Below are 14,679 nucleotides of genomic sequence, written 5' to 3' on the forward strand. Positions count from 1 at the left end.
GGGCAGGAATGCCAGCAGATAATCAGGTCTGGGTCAGATGCAAGAACCACCATGGTTGTGTGAGCTTGTTCTTGCTGCAAATGACTGCTGTGTCCTTCAGCTCTGAACACATGTAGGTTCTCTCTGCAATGCAAGATGCATCTCTGACGATTTCTAGACTGCTCTGGTTTGCACCTGTCCTTGGCATGACCCATATGCCCCCTTCCTAGAGAAGCCAGTGGAATCTCCACAGACTTGGATATACCCCTTTTCTTTTATCTGTTTCCATCACCACTGTGCAGCACTTGGAGAAGTGCTAGTACCAGTCCAGCAGTCAAGCACTCAAGGCTCCTCTTACACCACCTCTTTCTCTTCCAGTATTCATACTTCAACCTTTCTCATCAGCAGACCTATACAATTTTGCTAGGTAGATACAGATGGAAGCCTCAGATCTGCACTAGGAAGTCTCAGTCTTGTTTCAGAAGAGCTTCTACCCACTAGCTTTCCATGGAACCCTAACTCTGAGTGCAGGATCTCAATCCTAGGTGATGGAGGGCAAGTCTGTGTGACTCCAGTAAGTCTTGGGTTTTTAGGAACACATCTCTTGGATATGCCTTCCCTCCAGAACATGTTTGGGAGCAGGGTAGCATCTCCATGGGGTGGATGGATGGATGGATAGTTGGGATTGCTGGAACTTTGCTGCATGCCTAAATATATTTGTGGCCTTCTCAGGGGCAATAGCTCTGCCATTTTTACTGTAGAAACACCTGTCCTGATCTCATGGGGCATCAGGACAGGTAGGAGAATTGCTTCTAGTGAGTCCCCTTTAGAAACAACTGGAGCTATACACTGTGAGGTTTGGTGGGTGCCAAGTAGCTCAGAAACAGCAAACACCTTGCCATGCTTTCATAACCATAAGATTTTGACCTGAGGCTGCTTGTCACAGTTGAAAGCTCTGCTGCTGGGAATATTCATTGGGGCCCAGAGGAAAGGGCGATTGAGAGGGACGGAAGAATGGCCAGGAGGAGCAGGACTGACTGAGCAACACTGGTGTGGCACCTGCAGGAGGAGGCCCCTGTCTTGGGCTCTTGGATGCATCAAGGGAACCTGTATGGAAGGTCACAACAGGGAATCAAAAGTGCTTTCTGATTTCGGTTTTTATGTCTGTATCTTCTTTTCAGCAACTCCTTCAGCTGCTCTTCCAGCGTTTCAGTTTGTAGTGGCTGGTCCAGTTTTGTGCTCATGATAGGAGCAGGAGTAATGCATCCTGGCAGGGATGAGATGGCAGCTTCCATCTGTGTAGTTCCACCAGAGGCAGTCAGAACTGGTTTGGGAAAAGAGGCTGTTAAAACCACAGCCTCCTCTCAGACAAGCTTTCAAAATCTGCTACCAGCAAAGTGCAGCCCTGGCCACTGCTGTCACCTCTGCCAGGCTGAGCCCATCCCACAGGGACCTCCTGCATGTCTTTCACTAGACTGGCATGGGAGTCCCTCGGCAGAGGGAACACGCTCCTTCCCTACACTCTGTGACACTCTAGCTAGCTGGCATTGCTGTGGCAGTTTTTCCTCCCAGAAAGTGGTGATTGTGGGGCCAGATACTTGAAAAAGGTTTGCAGCAACAGGAGCAGGAATACTGCCCAATATGTGGCCAACAGACTCAAAACTTCACTCAAAATTCCTTTTGGATTGAATCTGCTTTCAGTACATGGCTTGTCATATACTTATGAACGATAAGCACATCCCACAGCTGGGACTCTGCCTGGGCCTTCCACAAGCAGAATGGGGACCTGGATACATTTTCTGAATTGGCCATGGTGGTCATCCATGGTTTTTCTGAGTACAGTTAATAGGTGATTAATTATTTGCTTAATCTGTACTGTTTCCATTATGTAGCTGAGGAAGTTCAGTCTCCCAGCTGCCTGGCTATACTTGTGCTGTGAACTGCAGGAAGATGATCAGTATGGCATTGTCCCAGATATTCCCCTGTAATGTTTCCCTAGCGAGGGAAGTCTTGTTCAAACCTCTCTGCCTTCTCCTCCTTGTCCCAAGCACTGGGGGTACTACCAGATGCTTGGCGCACCTACTCCGATGCTGCGTAATATCCCTCCTCCCTCATTCCCATGGAGTTCATTTCACACAAACACAGGATATTCTGAGTTGGAATGGTCTCACAAGGATCATCAAGTCCAACTCTTAAGTGAATGGCCCATACAGGAATCCAACCCACGACCATGGTGTTATTTGCACCATGCTCTAACCCCCTGAGCTAACCTCAGGGTTGTATGGCAGAGGGATAGCGTGAAGCGATGCCTGGCTCCAGGACCTTGTAAAACTGCCTTACCCAAGCGTGGACACTGACACCCTAAAGGAGACGCCAGTGGCCCCCTCCCCATGACACAGACACATGAACCAGCACAGTCCTTCCAATAGATCACAACATTTATTCAATTGCTTTGAAGGTGCAGTAGCATAAGTGCGTGTTTCTACCTGTGGCCTGTGAGCTCCCCACTGCCAGCCTCGCCACTAGTTGCAGTAGTTTTCCAGTTGGTAGAGGGAGCATGTGTTGTGGCAGCATTGCTCAACAATCCCTCTCTTCACTTTCTCAAACTCCTCCTGCTGGAAGGGCAGCTCTCCCACCTCACCATGCAAGGGACCGCTCACTGCCAGGGAAGAAAAGGAGAAGCTGAGGGACATCACACAGCATCAGGCCTCACTGCTGAGCCCTGCAGACCCCCCCTTAGCAGACACCAGATTGTTAAGCTTAAGGAAGGACATTGTAAAGGTTTCCCCAGGTTGATGATGGTTGGAGCACCTTCAGGTCCCTGTTTCCTCTTCCAAAATAATCCTGTGGTGTTCAGAATGTGCCAAGATGAATGGATATCAGCAGAGTGAAGGACAAAGGAACACAAGGGCTTTATTGAGGAAGGTGTTTGGAGAAGAAGAGAAAGTCTGCATCTTCCCTGGGGTGAGCAGCTAGTAAATAAGATGATAAAATGGGATGATCTGCTCTACAGGGATGAATTGTTTGGGACTGCAGCCCCCCTTGGGATTGTCCATAGAATTGCTGTGACAGTCCAGTCCTGAACCTGGGTGAATTTCCCAGTTGTTCCTGAACAACCTGCTCCAGTCGGCTGCCTGGATATAGCCCCAAGCCAATGGCAAAAGCATTTGTGTGTGTCCCTGTTCACAGCTGGGGGTAAGTTTTAGGAGCAATGATAAATTAGGGTATTTGGACACAGATAAAACTCAACAGAATGTCTTATTTACTGGAGAGAACTTGAAAACGTGTGCACAGATCTGTTCAGGTTTTAGTTGCACAATGAAAATATGAAAAATGGCAAATAAATCACTGATTTTTTTCCTGCAGGAAGAAAAGAGCCCCTAACAGCAAAGAGAAAATGCCTGGAAAGCAAGAATGAGATGTGGTTTCTAGGGCAATATGAAAGTACAGCACAGGATGCAAAATCCCCAAGCCCCCAAAGCGTGATGCAATGAACAAGGCACAAGAGGAACATGAAATCATTATGCTAGTGTGCTAGGAGGGGAATTTAGAGAAGATTTGGTCCAGCATTAAGCAGAAGAGGAAATAGCTAGTCAATGTTTTGTAATTTACTTGTTTTCATCCTTCAAGCCAGCTGTGAGTAGATTGTAAACACAACCAGTTTGTGTGACAAAGAGGTGGTGGCTCAGGCAAAAGTCCTGGAAAAAGAGGTAGAAAGTCCTCAAATACTTGCAATCTGTTTAGCCTGATCAAATTCTCTGCACAGTATTTAGGGAATTTGGCCAACGAAATTTCCAACCCCTTTGTGATGGTCTTCAGAAATAAATAATCAGAGAACAGAGCAAATAACATCACAACTGGGCATTCTAAACAAATCATGGCAAACCCTCTGCTATGACATTACCTGGTTTCACCTTACAAATACCTCTAAGACTATTTCACAGGATAGTTACATACACAGGAGAAGGAATTGGATACCAATGAAAACAGTATGTGATGAGAAGAGAAATGATGGGAGAGAGGTATTGTAGTGAGGGGAGGTTAAGTAATGGTCCATCTTGAAATGAGAGGGGTGAAATGGATGTGTTTGGCAGGGGTCTCTTCTGCATCTATTCACAGTCTTCATTAGTAGCTTGGAAGACAGAATAAAGATTGTGTTGCCGGGTTTATAGAGGAGCCAGAGCTGAGGAGCCACAGGTACCCATGTCCAGGAGAGATGACCTTTGCATTACAGCTGGACCATTACAGGTCCTGGCCCTATCTAGATACAAACACCATGCTGAAGGGCAGATCTCTGGACTGCCTCATCCCACCTGCATTGCCATACAGACACCATGTGCTCGACCAGGGGCAGTGACCCAGCACTGCTGGGGGGGCTGGCAGGGCTGTCTTCTCCTGACTCCTGGCTCTTGCACTCATCAATGGCTCAGGAATCCTAAGGAGGGGGAACTAAAGCAGCTCCACCAGCATTTTGCCACCATGAAATAAAAGACATGATAAAATGCCTCTTGAAGGGCAAGATTAGTACTCAAATTTACATTTGAAACTATAGAAACACAGAAAAATGACTTCAGTAAGCAACAGGAAAGACACTAAAGGTAGGCAGTGAGACTGTGTTGCACATTCAGGACAGGTACTGTGGTAGCAAACCTTCAAGGACTGCTAAGCCACCGAAGGAAGGGCCAAGATATCCCAGGGAGACAGCAGTCACTATCAATGGAAAATGCAGCGCTACTTTGAAAAAGACAAAGTGCCTGTGTAGACAGGAACAAGGTGTGAAACTTGAAATATTGTTCTTCCAGTCTAATCACTCTACATGGCACTGTCGAAACCTCAGCTGGGATCCAATGTTCTTCTCCAGGCTCCACCAGTCAGTAAGGATGTGGACAAATGCAGAACAACATGCATGGTTAGAGGTCTAGGAAATATGACCTAAGAAGGTAGTAAGGTTGTGTAGCTGAGGACAGGTTAAAACTAGACATGAGAACAGTTTTTAAATATTTTGAAAAGCAGTCATAAAGAAGAAAGGAGTAGACTCTTCCCCATGTCCGCTACTGAGAAGACAAGAAATAATTTATAGCATGGGATGTTCAGGTTAGATATTGGGAAGAAACACTCAAGAAGAAGGTCAGTTAAACTAGGGAACAGGTAGTTTCAGATGCAGAAGAAACTTTCTCTCTGGAGGTTTTTATGAACATACTAGGCAAGCATGGGTAAGGAATAGAATGGGGACAACTGATCCTGTCTTGGGGCAGATGGAGGCCTCTTGAGTTCCTTCCACCTTTATATTCTACGAATACGCCCAGGCCAGTGTAATGGCTGCACAAAGAAATAGATGAGTTTGAGCTATCAGGCACAATTCCTTTTGTCTCATAAATCCTCTTTCCCTGCCTGCCCTCTCATCTGCCTTTTTAGCTTGAAGAGCTTTTCACTGGCAACGTGATGCTGCTGGTATGCTAAAGGTATTCCTGGCATTCCCCACCAAGGACATTCCTGGTGTCACTGTCAAAGACAGGCAGTTGTTGCATTTCACATCACTTAGTATAGATTGCTTTCACAGTCAGCCTGACTTACCCAGAGGCTGCTCAACATCCCGTCGGGCTTTGGGGTAGTAGAAGAAACCCCGCTCTCCACACACCAGGTAGAGAGCCTCCACCAAGTGGGAGCCACAGAGGTGCTGGTTGGCAGCCCCGTGGCTGGTCCCAGGTCCGGAAAGAGCGAGAAGGGCCAGAAGAGGCAGCGATCGGATCCAGAGAGCCATGGTGAGCAGGGTGAGGCCTAAGGTTAAGAGCCAGAGGAGACACAGGGAGGTCTAGGAGGAAAAATTAGGTTGTAATCAAGATCCTTTGGCATGGAAATGAGACCAAAGCAGGAGATGTACCTTCTAAACATGCACTAGCTTGAGAGGAGAGTTTTCTGCATCAGGCTTTGCAAGTCACAGTAAATGACTAATGGTTATAACCATAAATCCATCTCCATCCACATGTTCACATCACTCTTCATCTCCCTGCCGTTTTGTCTCAAAAGGCCAAATTAGGCTGAAGAACCATCCCACCAAGCCCTATAGCATACATACCCAGGAGAGGGAAGATCAGCAGACACTTTCAGAGGAAAAACCCTCTCTGCCAAATCAGAAGGGTTTGTAATTCATGACGGCCCCAAACCAGCACAATGTGCTCAAAGGCCTGAGGAGACCTCATTTTCTTGGGCCAAGGAGCCAGTTACATCAACTTAAGAAAACAGCTCTGCTAAACAGATGGAAGCTAAAAGGGAGGCAATCTGACTTACCCAAAGAGGTGGCAGCAAAAGGTGGAGAGACGTTTGCTCTGAGAGATGATGATTGGTAGTAATATCCCCATTCGCTTGTTCCCATATTTATACTCTTTACGTTAGCCCAAGTGACACAAGAGCTATGAGTCCCACCTCCTTGATGACACTCTAGCCAAAATTTTTGCTACTTGTGCAAATTAACTTCCCTCTGCGTAACATCCATAGGTCTTTATGCATGTTAGGACAGAAGCAAGAGTTTGCAGTTTCCATCTCATTTAGTCCAACCTGTTTTCTCTTCCTGAAGCCATCAGTGACCCTTTTAGCAGGAGATAATGATGCTATTACAGCTGCAATGATTACTGATGACACTAATGCTGGTAATAGACACTGTTGGCATTGAGGTGGCTCAACATCTGTTTCTAAAATGTAAAATTAAAAGCAAACATGTTAATCTGTTTGATTTATATTACCTTGGAAAGTGTGCAGCAATGGGACCAAGTTATTGGTGAAATCATGCTAATGTCAGGTGTTAAAAGAAGGAAAACACATTATTGAGCTGAGGCTATCGGTGTCCCCACTCATTGGCCATGCGGTCCACAGCGAAAAACACGTGTCCACAGCTTGGGCAGGGGGAGGAATGACGTTTGCATTTTGCAGGAGACCTTAGATCATCATTTTGGCTCAGCTCAGGGCCAGAGTTTGAGCATTTGAAATTGTATATGTGGAAAAAAAGTGAGCCTTTCCACCTTCTCCTGTTGAAAGGGAGGTCCCCTCTTTCGCTTGCCCCTTCAAATTTCTGTTTGGGATTAAGCAGAGCAAAGATTCAGTCTCTGTCATTTGCAGGTGAGAGTTCTCAGCATCTTAGCTCTTCTCTCTGGGGCTGTGCCCAAAATGGTGTCTTTACTACAAAGAAATATTTCTGGCAAAGCCCAGTGAAAACCAGAAAATATCTAATTAGTCCATTCTGGCTGGTAAATTTGCTTTTAATAGGAGATGGTGGTCCAGGAGTGGCCCACTGGCTTTTATGGATCTGATTTTGGCAACAGATCTAGCTCTCTCTTTTTCACAACATTATCCAATTTTGGGGTACCTCTGTGCTCAATTTTTCTGCCACAATACCAAGCTTGTACCTCTTTCTGTTTAAAGGATGTTTTCTTTTGCTTTCTTTTTTTTTTTTTTTTTTCTTTCTTCCTGAGAAGGCCCATTTTAAATGCTGGGGATGAGATCATCCTCAAACTTCCCATTGCTCCAAATTTTGAGACAAATGCTCAGCACAACTGAGTAGGAGACATTTTCATTTGTTTGAACTGTGTTGCTTCTTTAACTTAGAATAAGCCTGATTCTTCATACACAGCATAAATCAGAAGGAAGTTCACTGAAATCAGCACAGTGCCTCAAAACTCGAATCAGAGCTTTGATTTCTTGAGTAGCCAAAGAAATTCCATCCATCAGCATCTAGGAGGTAGGAAGTCCCATATGCCCCTTTGAGTGTGAAGTATCATATGTTTGCTAAATGACTGTGACTGCAAAAAGGCTCATGAGAGGCACTAAATCTCTGATGAGCGCTCAGGGAGGGGACCCATTTGCTCAAATGGATGCAAGACAAGGTTATCAGTTACATCCCCTGCCATGTAGGTCTTTCAGCCTCCTGCTAATAAATCCAAGTTGTGATGCCCAACTACAGTTAATAGCACTTCTCCACAATGTGTAACACTATCTCTCTTCCCCTCAAAAAAGATATTGAATGTACTTGAATGACCTAGAGGTATATCCATGAAGAGGGGCTCAGGTTTCAGCAAGATATAAGTTCAGAGAATTCACTTGGACCTTCTTTTTACTGGGAAAAGATGGGGAATTAGCAGTTACAAAGGATAAAACCTGGCATTTTACCCCACTTGAAGTAGGCTGTCATAGCCAGGAGCAGAAGTCTTGTGTGACTCATGCTTTCTCCAGAGGAGGGACTCTGCAGCTGGCATCTCACACGAAGAGGACAACTTGAAGAATTGCCCTACAGATCCCCTTGGCGATCATTTTCCTGCAGTCATCACACGGTGTGAGGCCCAATGGACCTCAGTCCAGTGATTGCTTTGGAAAGGCTCCAGAGCAGGGTGTTCCCCAGGTTAATCACATGCCGAGATTTGCAATTTAGGGTTTTCCTTCTTGCGCTTTTGAATGTTACCTGAGGTCACTTGAAAGCACATTTTATTGACAGAGGGACTTTGTAAGAAGGCTCCTCTATTCACTATTGTCTCCCTTCTAGGCAACTTCCCTGCTGGACTCTTCCCTTTTCCTGAGGCTTACACCACTGATGTAGCAAAAAAAGCTGTGTTATTTTGTTTTGTAAGTGCCATGCTATCAGTCTGTTACTTCTCTTACTCTTGGTTAACCAAATCCTGGAGTTAGTTTCAAAAAGCTTGTGGCATTTCTGCAGCGTGCCGCAGCAGGGGAAGGGCTGACTGTACCCGAGCGTTGAGGAATTCCTCTTGTCTCCTTGTAGTTTGGGTACAGAAATAAGCCAGAAGATTTATTGCAGGGCAAAAAGATATCATGCTGGCTCAGTCCTCAGCACAGGCCAAATTTTTTTTGCAGAAGTTTTCTACTTTGATTTTTTTCCTCTTCCAAAATACGATCACTTTGATTATTTATTGGAAAATGTATTTTCTTACCATAAATGGTCCTTTGGAATAAGAAAAATGCTAGTAGTGATATAAATGGATATAAAATGGATATAAACTGTGGAAAGTTTTGTCTTAGAGAGAAAGCTCCCATGTCAGCAGTGAAGTGAGAGAGGGGGCCAAGAGGGGAGCCCATTTTTCTTCCTGAGAAGGCCCATTTTAAATGCTGGGGATGAGATCATCCTCAAACTTCCCATTGCTCCAAATTTTGAGACAAATGCTCAGCACAACTGAGTAGGAGACATTTTCATTTGTTTGAACTGTGTTGCTTCTTTAACTTAGAATAAGCCTGATTCTTCATACACAGCATAAATCAGAAGGAAGTTCACTGAAATCAGCACAGTGCCTCAAAACTCGAATCAGAGCTTTGATTTCTTGAGTAGCCAAAGAAATTCCATCCATCAGCATCTAGGAGGTAGGAAGTCCCATATGCCCCTTTGAGTGTGAAGTATCATATGTTTGCTAAATGACTGTGACTGCAAAAAGGCTCATGAGAGGCACTAAATCTCTGATGAGCGCTCAGGGAGGGGACCCATTTGCTCAAATGGATGCAAGACAAGGTTATCAGTTACATCCCCTGCCATGTAGGTCTTTCAGCCTCCTGCTAATAAATCCAAGTTGTGATGCCCAACTACAGTTAATAGCACTTCTCCACAATGTGTAACACTATCTCTCTTCCCCTCAAAAAAGATATTGAATGTACTTGAATGACCTAGAGGTATATCCATGAAGAGGGGCTCAGGTTTCAGCAAGATATAAGTTCAGAGAATTTTGGACCTTCTTTTTACTGGGAAAAGATGGGGAATTAGCAGTTACAAAGGATAAAACCTGGCATTTTACCCCACTTGAAGTAGGCTGTCATAGCCAGGAGCAGAAGTCTTGTGTGACTCATGCTTTCTCCAGAGGAGGGACTCTGCAGCTGGCATCTCACACGAAGAGGACAACTTGAAGAATTGCCCTACAGATCCCCTTGGCGATCATTTTCCTGCAGTCATCACACGGTGTGAGGCCCAATGGACCTCAGTCCAGTGATTGCTTTGGAAAGGCTCCAGAGCAGGGTGTTCCCCAGGTTAATCACATGCCGAGATTTGCAATTTAGGGTTTTCCTTCTTGCGCTTTTGAATGTTACCTGAGGTCACTTGAAAGCACATTTTATTGACAGAGGGACTTTGTAAGAAGGCTCCTCTATTCACTATTGTCTCCCTTCTAGGCAACTTCCCTGCTGGACTCTTCCCTTTTCCTGAGGCTTACACCACTGATGTAGCAAAAAAAGCTGTGTTATTTTGTTTTGTAAGTGCCATGCTATCAGTCTGTTACTTCTCTTACTCTTGGTTAACCAAATCCTGGAGTTAGTTTCAAAAAGCTTGTGGCATTTCTGCAGCGTGCCGCAGCAGGGGAAGGGCTGACTGTACCCGAGCGTTGAGGAATTCCTCTTGTCTCCTTGTAGTTTGGGTACAGAAATAAGCCAGAAGATTTATTGCAGGGCAAAAAGATATCATGCTGGCTCAGTCCTCAGCACAGGCCAAATTTTTTTTGCAGAAGTTTTCTACTTTGATTTTTTTCCTCTTCCAAAATACGATCACTTTGATTATTTATTGGAAAATGTATTTTCTTACCATAAATGGTCCTTTGGAATAAGAAAAATGCTAGTAGTGATATAAATGGATATAAAATGGATATAAACTGTGGAAAGTTTTGTCTTAGAGAGAAAGCTCCCATGTCAGCAGTGAAGTGAGAGAGGGGGCCAAGAGGGGAGCCCATTTCTAGATGGAAAAGCTTTTTCTCCTGAAAAATCTCAGCTTACTCTTTCCAGGCTGGGCTTCCCCATGATTTTCATGTGATTAGGCAATGATGAGCCAAGCACTCACCCATTGTTTCAGCTATGCATGCCTCCTGCGACCTCCCCAGATCCTCAGGTCCACATCGGGCTCATTTGGCTGAAGGGTGGGAGCATCCGGGTGGGAGTGGGTTGCTCCTGCCCTTCATGCTAAACCACCTCCAGACGTGACTTGAAGCCACCTCCTTCCCCCACATACCCCCGACCCCAAGTAGTTGCATCAGTGGGAACAAGATTTAGGCAATCCCCAGTGTCATGGAATCAAGTTTTACAGTCTGTTGAGAGCACAATAAAATCTTTACTACTGTAGATGTCTCACATTTTCAAACCCTGTCCTGAAAAAATAACAAGCCCATTACGGGAGAAATAGTTAACTATTACAAGTTTGTGAAAGTTTTAGTGACAGCAAAGGTCAGGAGGCAAGCAAGTTCTCGGAGAGCACCCAGGGACCCCAAAATGCCACCCACATCCCCATTGCTGCTCTGGTACTCAGCAGCCACCACCAGGACTGTTCTTCCCATGCCTGCTATGTGTTGCCCCAAAAGATTAGCAGAGAGCCACACAGCAATGACTGCATGGCTTCTCTTCCCTGAATGGTGAATTCAGTGGGTTGTGAAGCAAACAGCCCCAATTCACAGCTGTGCTGTGCCATCAGCCTGCCAAAGCGTGGCCCCAAGTCACCCTGAGGGATCTGCATTCCCAAGAGCAGCTTTTGGGGGTGACCAGCCCCTGGGCTGGGCATCTCAGTATGGCCACTGGTAGCAGTGGGGGTGTGTAGCTGGGACAATGCATCCAAGTACATGGGCCATTTTAGCTACAGCCTTTCACTCAGCACAGGGAAAAGGGACCAGCAGTTGTGCCCTCCAGGCTTTGTTCCCCTCCCTATGCAGGATGCATCCACAGCTGGTGACATGGTGGGGAGAGGTGGTTTCCAGATGCTCTGCTCCCATCAGTGTGTCCAAGCACATGTGCAGCAGCAGAGTGCAGCCACCCCATCAGTGGCACTGGTGCAAGATGAAGGGTAGGAAGGTGAACGTGGCGCCAAAGAGGGTGATTAATCCTGGGAATACTTGCAACCAAATCCTGCATTAATCCTGGGAATACTTGCAACCAAATCCTGAGATATCTGCAAAGTTATGCAGCAGTGGAGGCAGCCAACATGGCCTCAGGGGGAGAGGAAGCTGCTACAGCAAAGGGTGAGGTTTGGCTTATCTGGAGTCACACAATGAGAGATGCCCTTGCTTCAAACAGGGCATTGTGCAAGCAGACAAGGGGGATGCTCACTGGGATACACGTAATCTCTGCTGCTTCTATAAACTAATCTGGGTGGATGCCTGGGTGCAAGGCATGTGAGATGTCCCCATTGCCCCACCAGCCACCAGGGTCAAGGGAGATGCTCCCGCCAGACTGGATTTCACAATTGTCCAGGCTCTTACAGACTAGGGACATTATCCTGCTGCTTAGAGCAAAAGGGATGGATTCATAATACAAAGGGTGTATCCTGAAGCCCAGTGTAACCAACCAGGTCTGACCCATCAGTTTCCATCACCTTTGGGTTATCTGTGAAGTGCAGAGAGGGTTGTGAGTACAGTCCCACCTCTGGAGATACAGCTCATTGGTAGAAGATGCTTCAGGGAGCAATTCCAAAGAGCCCGTAGCTCTCATCAGAGAACAAGGGAGATTACCAGGTGTGCTGCAGCCTGCTGTGACTCAAACCCCCTGGCTACCCTCTGGCACATCAAGCCTCTTGGTAGGGAAATGATGATCTTTGGCAATCCCAGCTCACCAGACACCACAGAACCTGCAAATGAGTTTGGCTGCACCTCGCTGAAGCCCCCCTGGCCTCTGCAGGCTCAAACCTCTACACAAATACCCAAGCAAACTAGACCAAATTAAATGAAATCTAAAGTAAAGCTCCCGAAATCTTTCCTTGGACAAGCATATGCAAGGTTATAAATAGAGATGGAAAAAACAGCTAAGCTCCTTTTAACCCCACGAAAATATTACCAGACACATATTTTCTGAGAAGGTAAAGAAGGAAATAGCACCTAAGAGCTGTTAATAGTTCCTAGACACAGCTATTAGCAGACGCAGCAGAACAAATTAGTTTGTTTATCAATGATGAGAAGATGAAAACTGTGGCTATTAATGGCCCAAAAGTAATACTTGGCATAGATGGAGAAACATTAGAAGAGGTGATGACACCCTGCTAGAGGACAAGTACTGAGCAACAAAAGTAACAAATAACTTCTACAGAGTGGAGAAGCACTGGAAAAGTAGCCTGATCAGCACCAATCTAAAAATACACATTTTCAGCACTGATACCATGTCTGTCCTTTGTGTCATCAAGTCCCTGGGCACAACCAGAGAGGATCTTGACCCAGTTCTCAAGAAACAACCATGAAAGGGGCTGTTGAGTCCATCAGGGAGTTTTCTCCAGTGTCCACAATTGTAGGCACTAAAATCTCATGGTGCCACTGCCATAGCTTCAATGGAGGTGACATCACAGGTACACCTCGGCCCTGGAAAGCCTTTGGTAGAAGAGAGGAAAGAATGACCTGGTCCTTGGTCACAATGCTGGAAAGCACGGGCAGGCCACCAGAGACCAGCAGGCATAGCAGAAAGTGATGGGTGCTATAACTGAGTGCTGTGAGCAGCTGAGGTGGCAAGCAGACAAGGAGAGAAAGGCAAAAAAATGAAGGAATGGCTGGCTCAGACTGTACGTGTCCCTGCCGTAAAGTGGTCTCATGGATTGAAAATAAATTATTGTGTCACATACTTCTGTGGTTTTTTCCACTGCTCATCTCTGCAGCTGGACATATGCCACAGTTTCCCCAGTGATAAAATTGGGGTCTGCAAATGATACCGTAGGAGGACATTGAGGAGTGACGTAGTCATTCTCGCACCACGCTTTCTGCTGAGTTTAAATGTGAAGCTTTGAGACCCCATTTTCTAGAAGAAACTGTACTTTAAAAAACCCTGTTCTGCTATTAGGGTGCTCTTGGAGATTTTGGCTAGGGCTGCCCTGATGCCGCTGCCCTGAAGACCCACTTTTCTCCAGGATATCTGGAGGTGCCGCTTGTTCCTTTACCTTTAACACTTTAGGTTCCTCCAGCTGGACTGGGACGTGAGACAAGAAATGTGGGTTTTTTCCTCCTTTTCCCTCACTCTCACAGTGTCATCCATGTGGGAGTTGGTGTTTCACCAACCAGCACAGCTCTGTGCCAAAGGACCTTTCCTAGCATGGCATCTGGCAGTGAATAAAACTCAGCTCACTATTGGTTGCTCCCAGGCATCCATCTTCCTGGCATTATAGTCAGCTACACTGGTCATTCCTCACTCCTGGGATTCTCTGCTGGGGCCACGAGGTGCCAAGCACTTGAAGAAGGGCTGCCCCCTTTTGTGCTTGTGGTTGGTCAGGCCCCGCTGTAGAGTGGTCTGGTCTGCCCTGCCAAGGCATATGGGGACTCCCAGGTCTGATATAATTAATTATCTCTGGGTAAGTGGATTGTTTTGAGCACTTAAAGCTACTTTAAGGATTTGGATGCACATCGGTAACTAGTCCGTAGGCTTTCCTACGGGTTCCTAGACAAGGAGGTGTAAATCCTACTGATAAGGCTTGTTAGTGATAGGGGGCTGGGGAGGGGAAGGAGGGGGGCTGTTTGGAGCCAGGCACAGCGATCTCCGGGGGCCGGGAGGGTTAAGCCCACCTCTGCAGCCCCCCCCTGCTGCTGGGGGAGCCCCTGGCCGGGGGGAGGCACTGGGGTGCTGCGGGCAGTCAGGGTCAGGCTGATTTACAGCAGCAGAGGAACCGGAGCTGTTAATTCAAAGTTGCCGCTTATCGGTGTTTAGAAAGCAAGCTCCGATCTGTTGGTTAGCGATTTGGCCTTTGCTGTAAATAGAGGGGCCCCATGCTTT

The 14,679-nt window shown here is 46.3% G+C and overlaps 1 protein-coding gene across 3 annotated transcripts; it reads right to left on the bottom strand.

The window, feature by feature from the left end:
* Nucleotides 1–2,446: 2,446 nt before the first annotated feature.
* Nucleotides 2,447–13,197, bottom strand: INS (insulin). Of its 3 annotated transcripts, none has more exons than XM_018076010.1 (4): nucleotides 13,087–13,194; nucleotides 12,322–12,562; nucleotides 5,554–5,791; nucleotides 2,447–2,638 (listed from the first exon to the last, which is right to left on the bottom strand). In XM_018076010.1, the coding sequence occupies exons 2-4, from the start codon at nucleotides 12,424–12,426 to the stop codon at nucleotides 2,502–2,504; spliced, it is 480 nt and encodes a 159-aa protein (XP_017931499.1). In that variant the 5' UTR covers nucleotides 12,427–12,562; nucleotides 13,087–13,194; the 3' UTR covers nucleotides 2,447–2,501. The 3 variants fall into 3 exon arrangements, with proteins under 3 accessions (XP_017931499.1, XP_017931500.1, XP_008920278.2); XM_018076011.1 differs by having other exon boundaries at nucleotides 12,322–12,542; nucleotides 13,087–13,190; XM_008922030.2 differs by lacking the exon at nucleotides 12,322–12,562 and having other exon boundaries at nucleotides 13,087–13,197.
* Between the last annotated feature and the right edge of the window lie 1,482 nt (nucleotides 13,198–14,679).

The sequence above is a fragment of the Manacus vitellinus genome, unplaced genomic scaffold (assembly GCF_001715985.3).
Source record: "Manacus vitellinus isolate BGI_N305 unplaced genomic scaffold, ASM171598v3 scaffold_30_pilon, whole genome shotgun sequence".
NCBI classification, from domain to species: Eukaryota; Metazoa; Chordata; class Aves; order Passeriformes; family Pipridae; genus Manacus; species Manacus vitellinus.

Bases quoted from the DNA above. Each gene is read 5' to 3' on its own strand.
- INS (XM_018076010.1), bottom strand. From the start codon at position 12,426: ATGAGAGCTACGGGCTCTTTGGAATTGCTCCCTGAAGCATCTTCTACC. The intron at 5,792-12,321 runs ATAACCCAAAGG...TTTTCCTCCTAG, and splicing joins ACCCTCTCTGCACTTCACAG to ACCTCCCTGTGTCTCCTCTG. The intron at 2,639-5,553 runs GTAAGTCAGGCT...CTTCCCTGGCAG, and splicing joins GGATGTTGAGCAGCCTCTGG to TGAGCGGTCCCTTGCATGGT.